General features: G+C 32.7%; 1 protein-coding gene and 1 non-coding gene across 2 annotated transcripts; both read left to right on the top strand.

Annotated features, from left to right (window-relative positions):
* Positions 1–6875: 6875 nt before the first annotated feature.
* On the top strand, positions 6876–6948 carry TRNAK-CUU (transfer RNA lysine (anticodon CUU)). Its single transcript has one exon. It is a non-coding gene; the product is annotated as a tRNA-Lys (tRNA).
* A 7857-nt stretch (positions 6949–14805) lies between these two features.
* Positions 14806–18889, top strand: LOC126708938 (uncharacterized). Its single transcript, XM_050408956.1, has 5 exons — positions 14806–15330; positions 15433–15506; positions 17346–17475; positions 17568–17870; positions 18348–18889. The coding sequence occupies exons 1-5, from the start codon at positions 15199–15201 to the stop codon at positions 18618–18620; spliced, it is 912 nt and encodes a 303-aa protein (XP_050264913.1). The 5' UTR covers positions 14806–15198; the 3' UTR covers positions 18621–18889.
* Positions 18890–22492: the final 3603 nt, after the last annotated feature.

Below are 22492 nucleotides of genomic sequence, written 5' to 3'. Positions count from 1 at the left end.
TTATAACTTGACATGGTCCATGAAATGTAGTATTTTTTATTATTTTTCTTCTTTTGTGGGAATGATATTATTAGCGATGTAAACTTAGAATATATACTTGTAATTACATGCATTTTGACAGTGAGTGAGTTATTAACATTGAAGATTTTTTCCATAATGAATTTATGACTATAAAGAATTTTGTCATGCTCAAAACTGTCATAATTGTTTTTGATTTGTTTAATTGATTTTATTCATTCTTTCTAAACAGGTTGTCATTAATTTTATTCATTTTCTCTAAATAGGTTGTCACTGATTTGTTTTTGTAATTGAAAAAAAAAACAAAAAAAATGCTAGTTTGAAAAATACAGGTCAACCCGGCCCAACCCATAACCCGATTGACCCAACCTGACCTGCCCATTTTGCCACGTCTAGTTTAGACATCTAATTTGATTCCTTAAATAAATTGAGAAAGTAAGTCAATATAAATGTATTAAGAGGATAACAATAAACCTACAAAGTTGTATACACGCCTCAATGCCTTAATTCCTTTTTAAAAAATACGTGGAATTCAAAATTTTTTTTTTTTTTAATTCTTCAAAGTATTTAAAATTTTGGTTTATAGCAAAACCGCAATGCTTTGAAATTGAAAAGTCAAGAGATAGAGGAGGGGAAAAAATAGTGGAGGCTCTACAATTTTAGTTTGATACAAGATGAGCCTTTGTAGCAAGTGGCGGAGCCATGATTTTAGTTTTGTGGAGAGAGCAAAATTAAAAGACAATATAAAATAAAAATAAAAATAAAAAACCTAATGTGGGGGCCAGTCAATCAACAGGCCTATTAAGGTCAGGATCGTTGGGCCTGTGGCCCATCCGAGGATGCATATCCGTCCGAGGAGGCCAAGTCAGATCATAAGGGTAATTACCGAGGGGGGGTGGTAGTCAATATCATGAAAGTAGAGTTCCGTATTCGTCCGAGGACGCCATACTCCTCGGCAGTATATGTCCGAGAACGATTAGGACGCGGTCTTGTTATAACCGGACCTCGGAATTATGTTACCACTGAAGATGGGATAACAGACCAAGGGTAAGAAAGAAAAGGCAAACAAATATTTATAACTACAGCTGCCTCCGCATTAATTACCTCTCAACCAACTCTCTGGCCGCATTAATGTGGAGGTGATACCTGAACAATAAGGAGGCAGCCTTACAGCTGCCCATAGGAAGTTCCAAGAGGTGCTAGATGGGACAGAAAGAAATCTCTCGAACCCAACCTACACGTGTGTGGTGAAGATGGAACACAGAGGGTGGTATATAAACTGAAAGAAGAACATGCAAAAGAGAGGATCGGAACATAAGAGAAAGAAAGAAGCATAGACTGAGCAAGAAGAACGTGAAAAGCAAAAGAACTGTATCGATTACCAGAAAAACAAACCGATTGTTGTACCAGCTTTGCCTTCAATATACGTGAGGGTGAATCTTTTCATTCCAAAAAAGTTAATCTAGCTCTTAATACCCATGCTCTACAAATTATATTGTTTGGGCCTATTTACGTGTGAACCCAGTATCATTTTTGGGTCGTTACAAATCATGTCATTACACCTAAATATATTAATAATAAAATATATAAATAATTGTAAACTACTGTAATTGTCATACAAAATCTATTATAAACATAAATTATAATTTATTTTTTATACCTAGTATAATTTAGTCAAAGTAAGAGATTAATTTAAATATATACAATTTAAACATCTAATTTGATTCCTTAAAATAAATTTAGAAAATAAGCCAATATAAAAACGTATTAAGAGTATAACGATAAACCTACAAAGTTGTATACATGTTTCCGTGCCTTAATTCCTTTTAAAAAGAAATGTGGAATTCAAAATTTCTTTCTTTACTTTTCAAAGTATTTAAAATTTTGGTTTATAGCAAAAACTCAATGTTTTGAAATTGAAAAGTCAAAGAGCTATGGGGAAAAAAAGAAAGATAGTGGAGGCTCTATTGTTTAGTTTGGTACATGGAATTAGGTATGTTTTTTCTAATTATGTTGTGTAAAATATATTGAAATGCTATAATAAGAACACTAAAATTGCATGCCGTGAATAGTGAAAAGGCGAGATCTTGTACAAGATAAATTAGAGCATCCACAGCAGTGGAGCTAAAAATTTAACTTTTTAGCTTTTTAGCTCTACTAAAAGTTATTTTATCTACTTTACCTATACACCTGCTACATCAGTGGATCTATTTTAGCTTTCAACACAATAAAAATAATATAAACATCACAATAAAATAATATATCCTCTATAATAAAATAATATATTCCACTACCCAAAAAACACCCACAACACCAACCACAACCACCTCTACCATCAACCACAGCCACAGCCACAACCACCACCACCACTGGCCACAACCACCACTCTATTTTGGCAACCATAACACAATATAGAAAAAAAAAAAACAAAAACAAAAACAAAACCACAACCACAATCACAACCCCATCACCACCAGTCACCACAATCCACTAGCCATGATAACCACAACCACAACTCACTGCCACTACCACAACCACAACCACAACCACAACCATAAATCACAAAACTCATAGCCAAAATCCACAAAATCCACTACCAAAGCCAAAATCATCCACCACTACCACAACCAAAATCCACAAACCCACTGTCAAAATCATCCACCACCACTACCATAGCCAAAATCAACCACCACCACCACAGCCACCAGACCTATATGAAAATACATTTAAAAAAAAAAAAAAAAAAAAAAAAAAAAAACTCAATCTGTAGATGTGGGCGTCAGCGTGGGTTAGAGATGTGGATCGACGGAAGACGTGGGTCTGATGGACGTGGGTTGGCTTGGGCCAGTGACGTTAAGGTTGGTGGAGACGTTGAGCACGGAGTGACTAAGAGAGAGAGAGAGAGAGAGAGAGAGGAATTTTTATTATTTTAATCACCAGTCTTAAATAAAATAATATATATTTTTTTTTAGCTCTCATGGACAATGCACATCTATCTTTAGATGTGCACTGTAGCAATGGAACTAAAAAAAATAGATTTAACTCCACTACTGGAGCATCATTTTAGTGTTAGTATAGCTAAAATATAGCAATATAGCATTATAGCTACACTGCTGCAAATGCTCACCGTGTGAAGTGAAAAAAGGTAAAATTATATAAACCTTGGGTAATAATGTAATATTAGAAAAGAAAAAGGAATAAACAAATATTTTTGTTGGAGAAGCAAAAGGGATAAACGGTTAAACTGCCATCAATTGTAAAATAAATAAAAATTTAAATAAAATGCCGGGAATAGTTTGGTCTTTGCCTTGGCTCTTTGGTAGGACACTGTCTAGCAAAAAATTTCTCAATTTTTTTGTTTTTTCAGTTTTGTTTTCTCTTATGCTATGCGGGTACTTAATGGTGGCGCTAGCTATAGCTTGGGAGGTTCAAATGTACCCCTGATTTAGCCCCGAAAAAAAAAAAAAAAATATATATATATATATATATATATATAAAATATTTTTGACCTCTCTAAAATAAAAAGTTGAACACTATTACTCTAGTTTTTTTAAATCACAATTAAAATAACCTTGAATATAATCCTCTTACTAATATCTTAGCATTTTTATACGAAGAAAAAAACCCCAATAATAATCCAATTTGATTTAAAACTTTGAAAATAAAAATTTGTTGTTGAATCTAAATGTGCTTTTAATTTGTTATTTGTTAAGTGGAGATTTGGGGGGGGGGGGGGGGGGGCAAGAGTGAAGGGATGGCAATTTTTCCCCGCCCCTCCCCACTTCGCCTCGCGTGAGTTTTCCCCGCCCCGCAAAAGCGGTGGGGCGGGGATGGGGCAAGATTTTAGCCCCGCCCCTCCCCGTCCCCGCCCCGCTTTATTAAAGGTTATAATTGTAAAATTTTCATACCCTAAAATCCTACTATTTAAACAAACATATTAATATTAGCATATTTTATTCTACCCAATGTGATTTTCTACCTTTATTTTGTTGTGTTATACTATGAGATTTTTATTTATTATTATTTTTTTTAATGATTGTCTTGATAAACACTTGGATGTATTATTCAATTTTTTCTAAAAATTGATTTGATTTGATGGGATAAATTTAGTTGTAATTTCAAGTATATTTTTATTAATGAAATAAGTTTTATTAAAAAAATTGTACTAGTTGTAGGGCAAATTAACAAAAAGTAGAGTTTTACGGGGTGGGGCGGGGTTTCGTGGGGCCCCAAGGGGCGGGGATGGGGTGAGAAAGTATTCCCCGTCATGCGGGGCAGAGCGGGGATGGGGTAAGATAAAACCATGCAGGGCGGGGACGAAGACCCCATCCTTCAACCCCGCCCCGCCCCGCCCCATTGCCATCCCTACAAGAGTGATTGAGTGGAGACAAAAGTAAATATTAACACAACAAAAAATTTCTTAGAATTTGGTTGGGATGTGATGAAAAGTTTAGCTTATTTGAGTTTGTAGCTTCTTTGAGTTTGTAGCTTCTCTTTGGTATTATTATAAGTCCTAGTGCACTTTTTAATACTATTCATGGGTCTCATGTACTATTCAACTAATTTTTAACCTTTTTTTTTTCTATACTCTCAGCAAAATGTTTTCAGTCTTAGCTAAATAAGTTCCAAATAAACCCTTAGTGTCCATTTGGGAACAACTCATCTAACTTCTTGCTGAAAGTATAAAATAAGTAGAGATTCACATGGGACTCGCAAATAGTAAGAAAAAAGAAGAAACAATAAGTTGGCTTATAAGCAAGACTCAAATGCACACTTAATACAATTACAAAGAACAATAGTTGTCAAAGTTAACTTGATTATTTTTTTTTTTTTTTTTGGGAATACTAAGTATTTTTAACACATGCACGAGAAGAGGAGAGAATGTCTTAAACTGACAGTGGAATATATCTAAAATGACTTAACTCTTGGATACACAGCACAAACTTTTAAACCTCTTTAACTCACACTCGTTTTCCAATGTGGAATTAACTCACTATTTCTTCTTTTAGGAATACTAATTATTTTTAACACACACACACACACGAGAAAAGGAGAAAAGGTCTTAAAGAAACTAACAATTGTGTATATCCAAAAAATCCTAAATTTTGGATACATAGTACAAACTTTTAAACCACTTTAACTCACACTCATTTTCCAATATAGGATTAACCCACTATTTTTTCTTTTGAGAATATTAAATATTTTTAACATACACACGGGGAGGGAGAAAATCTTAAAGAAATTGACAGTGGTGTATATTTAAAAGGGTCTAACTCTTGGATACACAACATAGACTTTTAAACCTCTTTAACTTACACTCATAGTTAAATTTCACTTAGGGTGTGTTTGGTTTCCGTAAAATGTTTTCCGGAAAATACATATTTTCCGGAAATGCTAATTTTCGGAAAAGGAAAATGTATTCAGGTTGTTTGGCTGTCTCGGAAATCGTTTTACGGAAAATCAATTCCGATGTTTGGTTTGTTCAAACATTTTTACAGAAAATGCTTTACATAGCCAAGCCACCCAATTTTCCATACACTTCCTCAGCTGTAAACATGCGGATAATGAATCAATTCCACACTCATTCACAAAAGAAACAAAACCCAGCAAAAAAATTCATCAAATCCGGTCAAATTGAGATCGCGCGGCGGAGGAGAAGATGAGATCGCGCGGTGGAGGCGAGATCGGAGGCGTGATCGAGCAACGAGATCAGAGGTGAGATCGAGCGACGCGGTGCTGCGATCGACGAGCGACGCGGTGCGATCGTCCGACTGGAGCTCGGTCTGTGGTCACTGGCGAAGTCTCTTCTTCCTCTCTCTCTCCGATCTGGGCTCTCTCTTCTTTTTCTCTCTCTCTCTCTCTCTCTCTCTCTCCGGAAATAATTTGAAGTGAAAATGAGAGTGTAAAATCATTTCCAGGTCAAAGGAGTAAATTTTGGTCAACAGGAAATGATTTTCCGGAAAATTTCATTTTCCGTTGCTGCCAAACACGCGAGTTTGGGGGAAAATCATTTTCCCTCAAAACAAATGCACCCTTAAAAACAACAATTAATATGTTTATTGTATTTGGACACAATAGATGATTTCCATGATTTCATCTTAGCGAAAATAATTAGTATGTTCATTGTATTATAAAACAATATATCAAATGAATTAATAGTTTATTTGATCTTAGAAAGAAAAACATTTTATCTTTTATTCTCTTATTAGTACCGTGAACAAATTTGTAATAAAGAAGACTCATAGACCAAAAAATTTATCTTTTATCCAAAATTCATCTTTTTATTGACCCCTATAAAATATCATGGAGCTGCCACTATGAGCACTGCATGTTTTTTCTTTCTATTCTTTCATTTGGTGATGGAGGCTGGCTCCGCCCCTGCTTGTAGCTATAACTAATCGAAAATTTCTTGAGTTTTCAATAGAAACATTCAAAATTTAGTCTCATATTTCCCAAATATTGAATTATTAAAAAAAAAATACAAAGAACGTTCTCAACTCCATTGCTCAGATGCTTTGATAAGGAAGATCTCTCCTAGAAAGAAGAATTTACCAAGAATAAAGAATTTATTGTAATTTCTACTCCTTTAGCAGATGTGAGTTTTTCAACGGATATACATATCCTCATGTTATATTTCGGTTTGCTAATCTCCTTAATAAAAAAATTTAAAAAAAAATCCTTAAAAGCTACCCAGGTATTGAGCACAGGCACCTGGTGAAATTGCAAAACACGTCTAGGGTCACGAACACGATCCCAAATATCCGGGAATACAAAGTACTCCAAACCAAACAGGCATGTAGCAACAAGGAAAACAATATAAAAAAACATATAAAAAATTCTAGCCTCTTGTATCGTAAGCCCGTCTAGCTCAGTTGGTAGAGCGCAAGGCTCTTAACCTTGTGGTCGTGGGTTCGAGCCCCACGGTGGGCGTTTTTTTGATAATGACAATTGTTACATTTTTTATAATGAGGAAGTACTTTTCTCAGTGTGGTTGTACGATCCCATTGAACTGCTCTTATAAAATGCTCTAATCCTTTCTTTTCTCTTCTGTTCTCCTCTTTCTTTCCTACTAATTGGTTTTTAATAACTGGTTTAGAAAGGTTGTTTTTTTTTTCAAATGAACTCTCCTAAAAACTAGCTTTTGCTGCTTTAGCACAACAATAACAAGACAGTCAGACACTTATTGATGGTGACATATTATTATTAAAATATTCTCATCAATGCAAGTAAAATTGAAGACTCTATATTAACTATTAAATTATTATTAACCAAAAAAAAAACTATTAAAATATATATATTTTTTTTTTTAAATGAATTTTTTGTAATGTTGCATACCATGTAAGTTCTTGAAAGTTCACATTTTTTAAGTCATCATTGTGATATATGTTTTTAATTCAATTTTCAGATTTATAAACAGTGATAATTAAACTATGAAAATTTAAACTAATTAGAACCTTTTTAATAAAGCAATCCAACATTAAATAAATACTGATTAAATAGCATTTGAAATTCTCCAAGCAAAGTTTAATTAAATTGCCTACTTTCTTTTATATGAATTTTGTAGTTAAATCTTTTATTTGTTAATACTTGTTAATTAAAAATGCATCATATATAAAATAATTATCTACTTTTCCCATTTCCTTTTGGAAATTTAAGGTGTTCAAGTGCTTGCTCAAATTACAAGCATTAGGCACAACTACTTACCAAGTAAACTGGCACTTCTTACTCTTTGTCAATAGTAAAACAGGGTGTAGTAATAATTTTTTTATTTTGAGTTAAAATTGCAGGAAGTTTTATGAATGAGAAAAACAGAAACGTTTACAACTTTCAAGCATTAGGCAGAACAATTACGTACCAAGTAAACTGGCACTTTTTACTCCTTGTCAATATTAAAACAGGGTGTGGTAATTTTTTATTTTGAGTTAAAATTGCAGGAAGTTTCATCAATGAGAAAAACAGTAACATCATGATAAACAGTGCAAACAGTGCTAGTATGATAAACAGCACTTATCAATGCTTTGCAAACAGTGCTAGTATGATAAAGTTTTACAGCACGATTGGTAGCTAAAAGTTCCAACGTGACCGTGCGTGAAAGGCCTTAGGCTAAATAGGTAGTCTTTTTCAGGAGATGATAATCACTCACACCAGAATCCAGATACAAGTTTTCTTTGCATTTGGCCCCCCAGTTTAGGTGGTTGATAATCTGTGTTGTCTTCATCCTCCTGACAACACATCTTCCTTGCCCAAAGCTTGCATGACTAGTGACTACAAGACAGCCCCCTTTTTGAATTATATCAAGTTAATCATTAGTTTATTGAAACTAATTAATTGATGTTTAGTTAATTATTAAACTAATGTCAATGATTGTACTTTAGCTTTAGACTCTAGTTTAGATCCTTAATTGTAAAGTGTGGATGGAGGAATATCCTTTGGCCTAATGAATAGATATGTACACGGTTCACATTAATAAAAGCTGTTAGACTCAAGTGCACACTAAAAGCTATAGCTAATGGTAAGAGCACAAATTTGTTTCATTAAAAAGTGACAGTTCAACACTAACGGGTTGACTGAGACTCTATCCAACCTAGCCTTTGCCTTTAGCAGAATGCTGGACTCCCCCACTAGGCCTCCTCCCAACAATGACCTAACTCTATTTATTTCTAATAAAAAAAATGAAAATATACATGGTTAATGGCTTGTGGGAGATATTAGGAGTGCGTTTGGATATCGTTTATTTTAAAAAAAAAAAAAATCCCGATTACTGTTCACAAATGAAAATACTGTTCATTTATCTTAATACACTGTTCATGTTCTATGAACAGTGCAAGAGGCGCTGGTAAAAAAAAAAAAATACAAAACGCTAAAAATGTGGACGTGTAGACGTGCAATCCAAACGGCACCTAGACAAGATAACTCTAGCAGAAGAAGAAGAAATAGCTGTAACATTTTAATTCCCTTCACGTGGAACGCTTTCATTGTTGGCCAGTAAAAAGTAGGTATTTTTCAGAATCCAGACTGGTTCAACTTTAATTTTATATAGTTTCTGCAGCCTTGATTAGCAAAGTAACGAAAATGTACAGAAAACAGAGTGACTGGCAGCTGTGCTACTTACACTCAGAGTATATATGGTACTACTTACCAACTTATCATGATGATGGTAGTTAGACTTATAGTTCAATAGCAACAATAAGATTATTTAATTGATTAGATGAAATAGGTAATGCATATAAACCTAGTAAAGACTGACATTACAGCTTCTTCCAGGAATCCTCACTTCTCTTTCTGTTTGGTAAGTAAGTTCTAAGTTGTCTACTTAAAAATAGAAAAAATGGTGTATGTTCAGTCGGTCCGTTCTTGTTTATATCTACTTAAAATATTCTCTCCTGCATCCTAGTTTGGTGACGACGATGAATTGCACAACCATAAATGGGGTCCCTTATAAACCTTAAAACAAATAAATAAATAAATCAATCAAACCACAACCTTTTTTTTTTTGAACAATCAAAGTTCAAACTACACTTTTGGTCATCTAAAATGTGATAATTTCTATTACATCCATTTACATTTGTTGTGTCGATTAGGTCTATTGATTGTATAATTAAGTTTCATCCCTCAACTTTTAACATAAAATTAATTTTATACTCAAAAGAACTAACTTTATTTTTAAAGTAGCAAGTGGGGTGATGAAATTGTCAAACTTGATAGTTGAAGGAAAGTAATCTTGAAATTGTAAGGAATGAAATTGTAACAATCTATAATCTATATAAAAATGAAGCGGTTTGAAATTTGATTGCTCTCGTAATATTATACCATATCAAATTTTATAACCTCGTAATCTTACATGTCATTTTTTAGCATATATATTTTTTTCAATTGAATTTAAATCCTATTTTGTATTTAAACTCTTCAATTGAATCTTGGTACGGTATATATTTCTTTAAATGGTTAAATATATAATTCTATATACAAATACAATCATGATTACCTAATGTAAAATATAAAGTTCCATATACAAACACAACCATAAAAATATTTATTAATAACTATCATAATCATCAAAGTTTTATAGGGTAAAACACTACTTTAATTCCTAAATTTTACCAACAGTTTATTTTTCATTTCTAAACTTTAAAAAGATTGTTTTCGACCCTAAACTATTGATTTTTTTTTTTAACTTTACCAAAATTTTGTTTTTTATTTCTTAACAATTGAAAAAAAAAGGTTCTTTTTTCATCCTTATTTTTCTCTCTAAACTAAAAAAAAAAACACTTTACAAAGTTTAAGGATGAAAAAAGAACTTAAAGTTTAAGGACAAAAATATTTGGTAAAATTAAGAAACCAAAATTGTATTTTATCCAAAATTCATATGTATAGACGAAAAATAAAAGAGAAGAAAAATATATTTTGTTAAATTTTGCCATGCTATGTGCCTATGCTATAACCGAAGTTTTTTAAGTTTTGGACTTATCTTAATCTTGTCTTATAAGTCTGTAAGACTTCACAATTTGTACTTGTAGAGTGACAATAACGCTAAGGGTGCACAATGGTAAACCTCATATTAGAATATTCTCAAATCATATTTTCATTGAATAGTATTATAATAAAGAGTTCGAATTTGGTAAGGATGAGTATAAAACTCATGTTTTACATCATCCAATAAGAGATTGTCACATCAGTTTTTTACTTAAAACTCAGTACATCCTATCACATATAATAACGTTTCAATAAAGTCTCAGTTAAGTTATATTTTCAAATGAGTATTATAATTGATTGAGTGTGATTGTGTCTTTTTTTTTCTCTTTTTTTTTTTTAATTTTTTTTTATGCCAATCATTTGAGACACAAGACTTTTGGCATGATGAAAAATTATTAATAATTACCATAATTGTCAATTTTCATACTTAGACCAAAATTAGAATAGAGAAAAAAATACATTGGTTAATTCTTCCTTGCATTGCACAAGTTATCAACGGCCAGTAACTATTGTTGCTTATAAATTAAAAAAAAAAAAAAAAACTACTAGTTACTATTTATAGATTCTCTCTCTCTCTCTCTCTCTCTCTCTCTCTCTCTCTCTCTCTCTCTCTCTCTCTCTCTCTCTCTCTCTCTCTCTCTCTCTATATATATATATATATATATTAAAAACTAAAACTCAGAGAAAATCTAATTAGATTTCAATTTGATTCTCAATTTTGCACCATGTGTCCCATTTAATTTTTAATTTTTGTACCAAATGAATAATTGAGTATAAAAATTGAAGAGTCTAAATCCAATTAGACTCTAAATTGGACTTCAACTGAAATCTAATTTTGCACCACGTGACCCTCAAAAAAAAAAAAATTTTGCACCATGAGTCCGTCGAATTTTTTAATTTTTTGTGGCACGTGAATTATCTGGTGCAAAAACCAAAGAATCTATATACAATTAAATTTTAAATAATATATCTCTCAAAAAAATTTAAATAATATATATATATATATATATAATCAGAAACCATTATATATTTTAAAAAATGTATAAGTTAATATCATGTATAATTTGAACATCTTCTAAAAAATAAGTATAATTTTTTTTTGAGGAAAAAAAATAAGTATATTTTAAACCGTGTAATTGTGATTATTTTTAATTGTATCCGTGCATATATATAAAATTACATACTAATATATATATATATAGATATATGAAGATTTTTAACTTTTGATTGATTTTATAATATTGTGCCAAAATTTTGAGAACTCACAATTTTTACAAGTTATTATTCTAAGAGTAGTATTTTTAATTAATTTTAAATGCTACTATTATTATATATTTAAATCTTTCATTAGAGTACGAAACAAATTGGCCCTGGCTTGACATGCTCTTGACGTGCTCTTGACGTGGATAACACAAATAATTTGGTTAGAAGAGACACCTGCCCTGATTCTAGTAAAATAAACAATTCTCTCAATCTTAGGATTCTTGCACAGTTTAGTTTTAGTCAATCATTGTGATGAGAGGTTTTCCACGAGATTTCTGGAATTAATTCCCCAAATCATGACATGATAAGATCGAAATCAAACAACTCCCAAAATTTAAATTCAAATTTAAACATAATTTTTAAGGATGGAAACAAATAAATTCATTGTTGAAAAAATTTAAAAATACTCCCAAAAAAAAAATCAGTTCACTTGAGAATGTGATGAGGCCCACTGGGCTCGAACGTGTCTAAAGGCCCTAAAATCAGCATTCTTTCCTTTTTGGGAAATTGAAGATTTGTTTTTTTCTTTTATGCCAGAGGAAATTGAATATGTTTTCGCATAAAAAAAAAAAAAAAAAATTGAATATGCTTTGTCTTCTTTCTTTGTTTTTTTTTTTTTTTTTTTTTTTAAGTTTCAATTTATAACGTCTACTCTTAATTATTGTTTTTTATCATCAGATCAAGACACCAATCAATTTTTGATGTGGGCGAGAATTGAACCCCATATTTCTAACCTCTTATTCAACTATCAAAAACTTTACTAGTTGAACTAGCTGAAACTCACATATCATTCTCTTCTTAAAATCTTACTATCTATTTAAATTGTTAATAATATAACAATATTTTTTTTTCCCAGTTAATGGGATATCAAATTCAAAATAACAGTTCCCGTAATGGGTGCCTGTAGGCAACTGGGTGGAATTATTATTATTATTATTTTTATTCTAACGGATCACTTTATCATTACGTTGTCGTTACATATCGTTATGATTTATGATCCTCACAACGAATATTTTCGTACTTTACAGGACGAAAATACCCCTTAGTAAAATGACAGCTCTACCCTTATTTTGTGCAGTAGAGTGCAAACTTCACAAGAATCACAACCAGCAAGAGATTACTTCCCTTTTTTTTTTCCACATATAATTACAACTACTATTTCCCGGCAAGAGTTTTTTCCGAAGAAGAAAAAGAGAAGCCTAGAACTCCAAGTAAAAGTGAAAAAAAAGAGCACATGATGAGGATCAGAAAAATGGTCATGATCGATGCCCATTCACTACACGTGAAACTTTTTTTTGGACATGCCCCACGAATGAAGCCTATAAGGATTACAATTCTCAGTGCTCACATGGGCGGACAGTTGAATCTGATGCGCTTCTTGGAGAAGTTGTGTGGCAAAAAGAGTTGCTTCTTAAAAAAATGTCAATAGGTACTAATTATCCAAAGTCACAATTTAGCTTCGAAAGCTTTGACCATGCTATAATGAAGGTCATGGGTACACTAACTTTTAAGAGGAATGTAGAAGTAGAACCTGCTCTAGTTGCCAGCAGGGTCACAAAGCATTAATAATTGCGCCAACTTTATCATTTTATATGCAACAATGTCAACTTTCAACACAAAATTGTTAATAATTGTAAAGTGTGTGATAATCACTTTTTGAATTCTTGGATGTGTGATAATTACTTGTTACGGGTTTTATGTGTTTCGAATCCATGATTTAAATATATTTTTAATTATTTATATAAAATTTTAGGTGAATTATGCAATTTTTATATGTTTTGTGAACAAGAATAAATGTAAGGATGGAGTTAGGAAATTAGCTGGATAGGACTAAAAGAAAGTTGTTCTATATTCTCAATTCACCTTTGAAAACACCCTAAAAAAAAGACCTTTGAGAATAATGTATATTTCATGTAATTAAAACATGAAAGCAATAATCAATATAAATTTAATTCGTTTGAATACATTTTTTAGCTTTTTTGTTGAAATTGAGTTAAAGTATACTTGTACTTAGAGAATTGTACATAAACAATATAGTCAAATCTAAACAAAAAAATAGCTCGTTAAATATTGTGATTTGGAAACTCTCATCGTTATATGTAAGCATCATCATATGTTATTAAATGGCAATTAGTAAAATGCGTAAGAAACTTTCACAAATCACATCTATTGTAGGAATATATATATATATATATATTATGAAATGGCCTTATAAGATATCCATTTTACAATATATGTATGCGATTCTTACACATAAATTCTACATAATGTGAAAGAGATGCCTGAGAGTTTTTCATAAAAGAAAATGCTAACGAGTGCCTTACTGGTTAAGAATCTAATTAAAGAAAGTTTTTATGAGAAAAGAAAAAAAAACAATTAATATTTTGACGGCTTTTTTCATTTCTTATAATAGTGATGTCAAAAATTTCTTTAATTGGATTCTTAATCAGTGTCCTAAGGACACTCGTTAGCATAAACCTTTCATAAAATACCATCTTCATGGTGGGAAGAAGAGGAAATGAAAAAGTCTTCCTCCGGGTCTTTTTTTTTTTGTCAAATAAATTTAGTGAATGCAATTTAATGTGTGACTCATATACATTATAAGAAAAATGTCTCATGTTTCAAAAAAAAAGAAAAATGTCTCATACAACCTTCTCAAAAGATGCAATATAAATTCAGTGGATGACTTTCCCTTTCCTCCACGGTCAAGGGTCATTTGCTTACTACAGTGAGCAAGGGCAGTTTTGGTAGCCTAAAACTTAGGGACATCATAGTAAATCCCAGTATATTAAAATAACCGGTAGATCATCTTTAATGACCGGCACGTGACGGTACATTCGGTGCACATGCTGCTGAGCATAGAAAAACAAAAAAACAAAAAATAAATAAAAATCAGAAAGGGCGGTACAAGATTCAAATTTAGTAGTTGTGACTTGTGACTTGAGAGAAAAGAGAGATCGACGGTTATAAAACTTTATAAATACCTTTGTCCTTTTTTAAAATTTTTTTAATTTTTTATTTTAAACCTTAAAATAATTTCTTTGTGTTTTAAAACACAAGAAAGAGTAGCTGCTACTGCTTTTCTTATAAGTCCAGAATAATAGTGGTTTCCCTTCCAATCCACTCCCCAATTCCAAAGAGCCCACACATATAAAAGTAGAAGCAACGACACACACACTGCTACTACTAGTAGCAAGCAAAGAAAGTTCTAGATCAGGCAGAGGGCATTATCGTCATTTCCCAACGACCCCACTCTCTGCCTGAATACACACCAACACCAGAGTCTCGCACACAGTGATTTCTTATTTTTTTGTTTTGTTGAGAGAAAGTTGGAGTCGACGACGACGACGAGGAGAAATACCGATTTCTGTGTGACTGTTGTTTCCAGATTGGTTTCCAATTCGGGCAAGTGATTCGTTATTGGTGCAAACAAAAGAAGTAAGAATGGAGAGGAGCACACCGGTGAGAAAACCACACACATCCACAGCAGATCTGCTCACTTGGTCTGAGAATCCCCCAGCCGATTCTCCTAACCTTGCCTCCTCTGCTTCTCGCTCCGCCACGCGCTCCCACCAGGTACAATAATATTCATATCAATAACAATTACTCTTTCTTTTTTAATTTGCTGATTTGGAAATTAATTTGTTTTTTTTTTTTTTGGGTGGGGGAAATTCTTAGCCGTCGGATGGGATCAGTAAGGTTGTGTTTGGAGGACAAGTCACGGATGAGGAATTCGAGAGCTTAAACAAACGGTGAGATCTGCTTCTGCTTCCGCTTTTTTTTTTTTTTTTTTTTTTTTTTTTTTTTTCATAATTTCCAATTTTTACTGCATGAAACATAGGGTAGTTTAAATTTTCAATTTTTGACTCAGCTTTTGTTTTGCATTATTCACGGTTTAAGATATTTTTACTAGAGGTTGACTGACTCTATATTTTCCGCGAAATGTGTGTATATATATATATGTTTTAGAATTATAAACATTTTTCACGTTTTTTGGTTGATTTATTCAATGATCTGTGATTGATCTACTTATTCGGCGCGTGATTTTGAACAAACTATTCAAATCTCTCTCTCTCTGTGAATTATGTTGCTTATTTTTTTGAAATAAATAAAATTGGGATTATTAAATTAAAATGCGGGATCTTTTGGATGTAGCCGCAATGTTTGGATCTACTATTGGCTTTTACGTCAAAGTTGTGATTCTGAATTCCCTTTATGAACAGACTGGGAATTGATATTGCGTTTTGTTTGTTTCCATAACAGATCTTCGTCTGATGATAATTTAATATGGTTAACTTAGGAGGCTCTTTTTTTGTGATTAAAATTGGGCTCTCAATTGGTTAATATAGGATTAGATGGAGATTGGAGCCATAGATATCCTAATTTTCAGTGTCACTACGGTCCAATTTAGCTTTTTTCTTTGTTAGTTGGAGAGGTGTATAGGTTTTCTATAGGTATGACATTTGGTGAAAAGTCCATATCCTAAACTTTAGGTAAACTGAAAATGTTTTTTTTTTTTTTTTTTAAGAAAATGTTTTCAAGCAAATTATATCCCTGTATTTATAGCTCTAATTATTTGCTACAAAGATTAGTTTCAGTGCTTTACAAAACATGCATATTTGTAACATTCTAATTTTTTAAATATTTTTTTCCCTTTTTGTATCAAGGTTTTCATTAGAAATTAGGTACTGATACTGAATTTAGCACTTGATGCAGGCCACTAATGCTTACCATGTGATGATACAAATGAACTTGTATTGTGTATTTGTTAATCTTATTATTTTTATGTTAACATTTGAAAGCATTTCATTGTGTTAGGACCCTGGAGAAAATGGTATATGTTAATCTCTACTGATGATGTGAAATCAGTTTCATTTATTTTAGAAGTGATCAAGATCCTTTTCATTTACAAGCATTGGTTTAATGCTATAAAAAAATGGTAGTGGCCTTTTTTTTAGGAGAAGAAATCAGTAAAATATCAAGGAGACTGAGGAGTGTGGTAAAAAAAGTGGCAGAATATTCTTAAGATTATGTTCCTTACTACTGTAACTCAAATTTCCTTTCTTGTGTAGTTTAAGCCTCTCTTTCTTATGCTGTGTTGTGCAGTTTCCATTTCTCTTTACTGATCCTACGATAATATTCTTAAGATTATGTTCCTTGCTACTGTTTTCCTCAACAAAAAAGAAAACTCAAAATTTTACTTTCTAGTATAGTTTACTCCTCTCTTTCTTATGCTGTGTTGTGCAGTTTCCATGTCCCTTTACTGATGCTACAATAATATTTTTAAGATTATGTTCCTTGCTACTGTTTTCCTTAAAAAAAAAAAACTCAAAATTTTCCTTTCTAGTGTAGTTTGTGTCTCTCTTTCTTATGCTGTGTTGTGCAGTTTCCATGTCTCTTTACTGATGCTATACAATATTTGATGCAAATGGAGGGATGAATATGTTATCAAGTCGAATCAAATGATGCATTAAAAAGAACTTCCAGTTTCTAATTTGATTATTTGCATGTTCTTGATGTCCCTGGAAGTCATAGGGCCATGTTAGTGTGTGCTATTCATCCAAGGTTTCTAAAACCCTTTCGACTTTCAGGAAACCTTGTTCAGGGTATAAAATGAAGGAGATGACTGGTAGTGGCATATTTCATGGAGAAAGTGATGAAGTAGAATCTGAAATTGCCAACCTTACTCCAGCTAACAAAACAGGAATACGCATGTACCAGGTGTCTGTCCATTTCTTGCTGATCAACATTCTATGAAAACACAGATCTCTGTTCTCTGTATTAACTTGTATTTAATTGTTTGGAATTGCCAGCAAGCCGTAACCGGAATTAGCCATATCTCTTTTGGTGAGGAAGATAGTGTATCTCCCAAAAAGCCTACTACTTTGCCTGAGGTTGCAAAGCAGCGTGAGTTAAGTGGGACACTGGAAAGTGAGGACGCAAATTTGAAGAAGCAGCTTTCTGATGCAAAGTGCAAGGAGCTTAGTGGACATGACATCTTTGCACCCCCTCCTGAAATCTTACCTCGGCCAGTAACTGCTCGTACATTGGACTTGAAAGGAAGCATAGAAATTGGTGAAGCTGCTCCAGTACGCACATCTGTCAAAGTTTCTAATGTGAGTGAATTGCATGGATGCATACACATAAGTTCCATGATGTCTCTCTTTCCCTACATATTTGCATGTCTGTGCACGTGTATGTACATATATTGCAGAGTAGGAATTATATAATTAATGTTGGGAGAGTTTGAAAAGGCCTTCATGCCTAGGCTGGCAATAGAGCATATTTTAGATTTGATGCATTAGGAAGTGATGAACTAAATAGATTCATCCAATTTGACCATATGGTTATGTATTTATAATAAGTTGCTAGGATCAGGTTTTGTATGTTCATGTCATGGCAAATATCTCACAGCACAGGGGCACGCTTGGTTTCATCCACATTTCTGGCTCAAGCATACAGTTGCTCTTGATTTTTTTCTTTCTTACCCTTCAAGAGTCTTCTTTTTTCTATATATGCGGGTCTTTTGGTCTATTACTTATTTTCTACAGACTTCAAAGGCCTGACTGGTTCCTAATTGATCTATTTCATAGCCTGCTGGAGGTCAGAGCAATATTATGTCCGATGATGAACCTGTTATGAAGACGGCCAAGAAAATATATAACAAGAAATTCACAGAGCTCTCGGGAAATGACATATTCAAGGGTGACGTTCCTCCATCAGCTGCTGATAAATCACTGAGTACGGCAAAACTGCGAGAGATGAGTGGCAATGACATCTTTGCTGACGGGAAGGCAGAGTCTCGAGACTATTTAGGTGGTGTACGCAAGCCCCCAGGTGGCGAGAGCAGCATTGCCCTGGTTTAACATGTTAGGTCTAACTCAGTTGTTTTATGATCCCTTGGTGTCTGGTTTTGTTTTTAGTCCTAGCGAGGATGTGTTATTATATTATTTGACCTTGCATTCTGGGTTTCGGGAATTGGGAATTGTGGTTAGGTTTTAACGTGTCAACCAGAACTATGGACTAAAGTACTAATTAATTGGGTTGAATGTCCATAATCTTGTGTTTTCTGCGGCTTGTCTTAATGAAAGTGCTTGGGCTGCTGTTAGCACTTTTAGCAGCTTAAATTTTATCACTTATTTACCATTTTATTGTTGTGATATATTTCCCTTGCTGAAGCTCTTGAGCCATGTTGCTTTAAAACGTTGGCTAATATAAAAATTTCTCATTTTTTGTTGTTAAATTAGTACACTCCTGACTTCTCTGTATTTTCTTTTCCAAGAGAGAGAAAAAATCCTTGTGACAGCAACAGGGAATTCAGATCCCAATTTGGACTATGCAAAACGGATAAAGTTAAGGTGTCAGAGTGGTACTGGGAGTAGGAGCACTCACCCAAATAGGGGTGTACTCGTACAGTGGGCTGAGCTGTCTTAAGTCTTAACTGTCAAAGCCGTCGAGCTCTGGCATGTAGTGGTATCTTCTACCCCAATTCATTCGAAACAATAAGACGAAGAGGAATAAAAATAAAGGTACAAATTTGGACTAGTGACAAGTGTCACAATTTTTGAAATAGTAACTTTAGTACATATAAAAAATCACAATTTTTGCTTTAATTATGACAAATTTTTAATTTTATATGAATTCATTACTTTTTATTTACCATTTATAGTTTGCCAAATGGACGGTCAAGAGTTGTGGTTTATGATATAGTCTTAGAATTTCTGTTTTTGGGTCTTCCTTTTTTATTATTCCGACCTGTTTCTTTTCATTGCTCAATGTAAAAATGCATTTTACCTAAAAATTAACGAGGGAAAGAGGAAGAAGAAGAAGAAGAGCAATATGTTTCTCCTGTGTTTGCTAGAGCTATGGAAGCGGCTTCACAATTGTTTGCTAGAGATGTATGGACCCGGTGAATCACAAGGAATGCACGCAACAACGACTTGGGAGTTCTCAATTAAAAGTTAAAACCCACATTTCGATGTTGGTTACAACTTACCATCATCATTTCTTTCAAGAGCCACAACTACTATACCGTCTAATTCCACTTTCAAGTTTCAAGTACCTATTTATAGTTTTATAAAAAAAAATAAAATAAAATAAAAAGTACCTATTTTTTTTAGAGTAAAAAAAAAAAAAAAAAAAAAAAAAAGAGTACCTATTTATAGTGCCATTATGGTCTCATTCTTAGATCCAAAATTAAATACTTCTATGAGAGCCTCCAAACCAAAAGTCCGTACCATTCACATAAAAAATAAAAATAAAAAGCTCGTACCATTCCTTTTAAAACCATATCCCAGTGGGCTTAGGTTGCCTAATTTGAATCATCATTGTTTAAATTTAAGTAACCTCTAAGTTGTTGGTTCTATTTCACAATTTATACTATAATCGTGAAATGATTAAACGACTCATTTGACATATTCTTGTTTGGATGCCACTAGAGGGATCTCATATTCATTACAGTGAAAGTTATTTACTTGGTTTGAAAATTTCAAGTTTCCGAATGAGTATTGTTGAATTTTGGTTACCTTTTTAACAAGTGAGAAACAAACCTGTCAATCTTCATCAAAATGTTGATAAAATTTAAAGGGCAAATTATATATTTGGCCTCTAATTTTTACACCATATTTCAATTTGGTTATTTTCAAATGTTGGTTTTATGAATTGATAAATATCACTTAAATATATAACAAAGCAACGGAAAACTTGAACTCAAGCTAAATTTTTTTGGCAAATTATAACTTATAAGATATAGCCATGGTTTTAAAAATTGGGTTGGACCAACTGGTTTAACCAAAAACTGAATGCTAAATCGGTCTAGTAAATTTATAACTTATAACCATGCTTATAACAACCATAATTTTTGCATTGACTAAGTTTGGAGCTACCCTTTCTTTTGACTATGTTACTTTTATTAACCCACCTGCTGTGGTGAAGGACTTGCTGGCTTTTGATAAGGCAGAGCTTTTTTGTAATAGACTTATTTGTAGTTAATTTATATAAGCGTTGGTTTACCAAAAAAAATAAACTCATAATTTTATAATTTTAAATGTGCATTTCTCCATGCTGCGTTTGCGTTTCCCTTTTTTTTTTTTTTTTTTTTAAATTTATTGAGACTTGCATTTCACGTGGGACACGGTACTGTCAGTGGGTCTCGTGCACTGTGCATGGAACCCACTACCTCTTTGACCAGCAAATATTTCACAGGAATGTGTTACACCAGTGGGTCCCGTGCACTGGTTTAACCAAAAACCGAATCCTAAATCGGTCTAGTAAATTTATAACTTATAACCATGCTTATAACAACCATAATTTTTGCATTGACTAAGTTTGGAGCTACCCTTTCTTCTGACTATGTTACTTTTGTTAACCCACCTGCTATGGTGAAGGACTTGTTGGCTTTTAATAAGGCAGAGCTTTTTTGTAATAAACTTATTTGTAGTTAATTTATATAAGCGTTGGTTTACCAAAAAAAATAAACTCATAATTTTATAATTTTAAATATGCGTTTCTCCATGTTGCGTTTGCATTTCCCTTTCTTTTTTTTTTTTTTTTTTTTTTTTTTATAAATTTATGGAGACCTGCGTTTCACGTGGGACACGGTACTATCAGTGGGTCCCGTGCACTGTGCATGGAACCCACTACCTCTTTGACCAGCAAATATTTCACAGGAATGTGTCACACCAGTGGGTCCAATGCACTGTTCACGGGACCCACAAACCTCTTTTTTCATTAAAAATGGGTCTCATGGCACTATTCACACATTTAAAAATTATTTTGCTACAATGTTTTCAGTTTTCAGCAAAATAAGCGGTATCCAAACGAACCCTAAGCATGATTGTTATAATTTTTAAACAATCCCTAGGCTACGCATACTACGTTATAGTTGATACTATAACCACGAGATGATTGAACGACTCATTTGTTTGGATGGGTTTGAAATTGAAGTTTCCAAATGTACTTTGTTGAATTTCGGTTACCTTTTAATAAGTAAGCAACAAACCTGTTAAACTTCATCAAAATTCTGTTAAAGTTCTAAATTTCAAATATAAATGTTATGAATTGATAAGTAATCATTAACTATATAACATAATAAAGGGAAAACTTTGAACTCAAGTTCAACAATTTTAGCAAATTCTAATTCACCACAATATTCTTGCTCCAAGAGAAATCTATCTCAATAAATGGAGATAAAAATATTATGGGTAACTAACTCGCCATTCATTGATGTTGAGCAAATAGAAAGTGTGGAGGCTATACATATATAAAGAAATTTGTTGAACACATCTTGTACTGACAAAGGAAAATGCTAAGATCATAAATTTTGTTACAAATTGCCGACATGGCAAGTTGTTAATGATAGAGTAAAAGTGGTGGGCTCATGTGGGTCTACAATTCCACTACTCACAACTCACAAGATGGATAAGTTGTAACAAAGTTGTGGTAAAAGTTATAGTCCTAGCATTACTCACTAATGAATTAGCACATTGTTTACCCTTTGTGGATATGTGGAAGCTATATAGGTTTTCATCCATTTGAAGTCAAATATCATAGGAGAAAGTCTATACACACAAAATTTTACATTTGTTGATGTATTAGATTGTTAGTGATAAGTAAAAAAGTGATGCTAATGGTAAGCCTAAAGAAAACTAGTAAAGATTTCCAACTTAACTGTTGTGAATTTTTTTTTGTATATGTAACATTGCTCATATCATAGTGCTGAAATGGTGGAAATTCTGTT

Source organism: Quercus robur, chromosome 12, assembly GCF_932294415.1.
Source record: "Quercus robur chromosome 12, dhQueRobu3.1, whole genome shotgun sequence".
In the NCBI taxonomy this organism is placed as follows: Eukaryota; Viridiplantae; Streptophyta; class Magnoliopsida; order Fagales; family Fagaceae; genus Quercus; species Quercus robur.
This window is presented reverse-complemented; position numbering and strand designations above follow the sequence as displayed.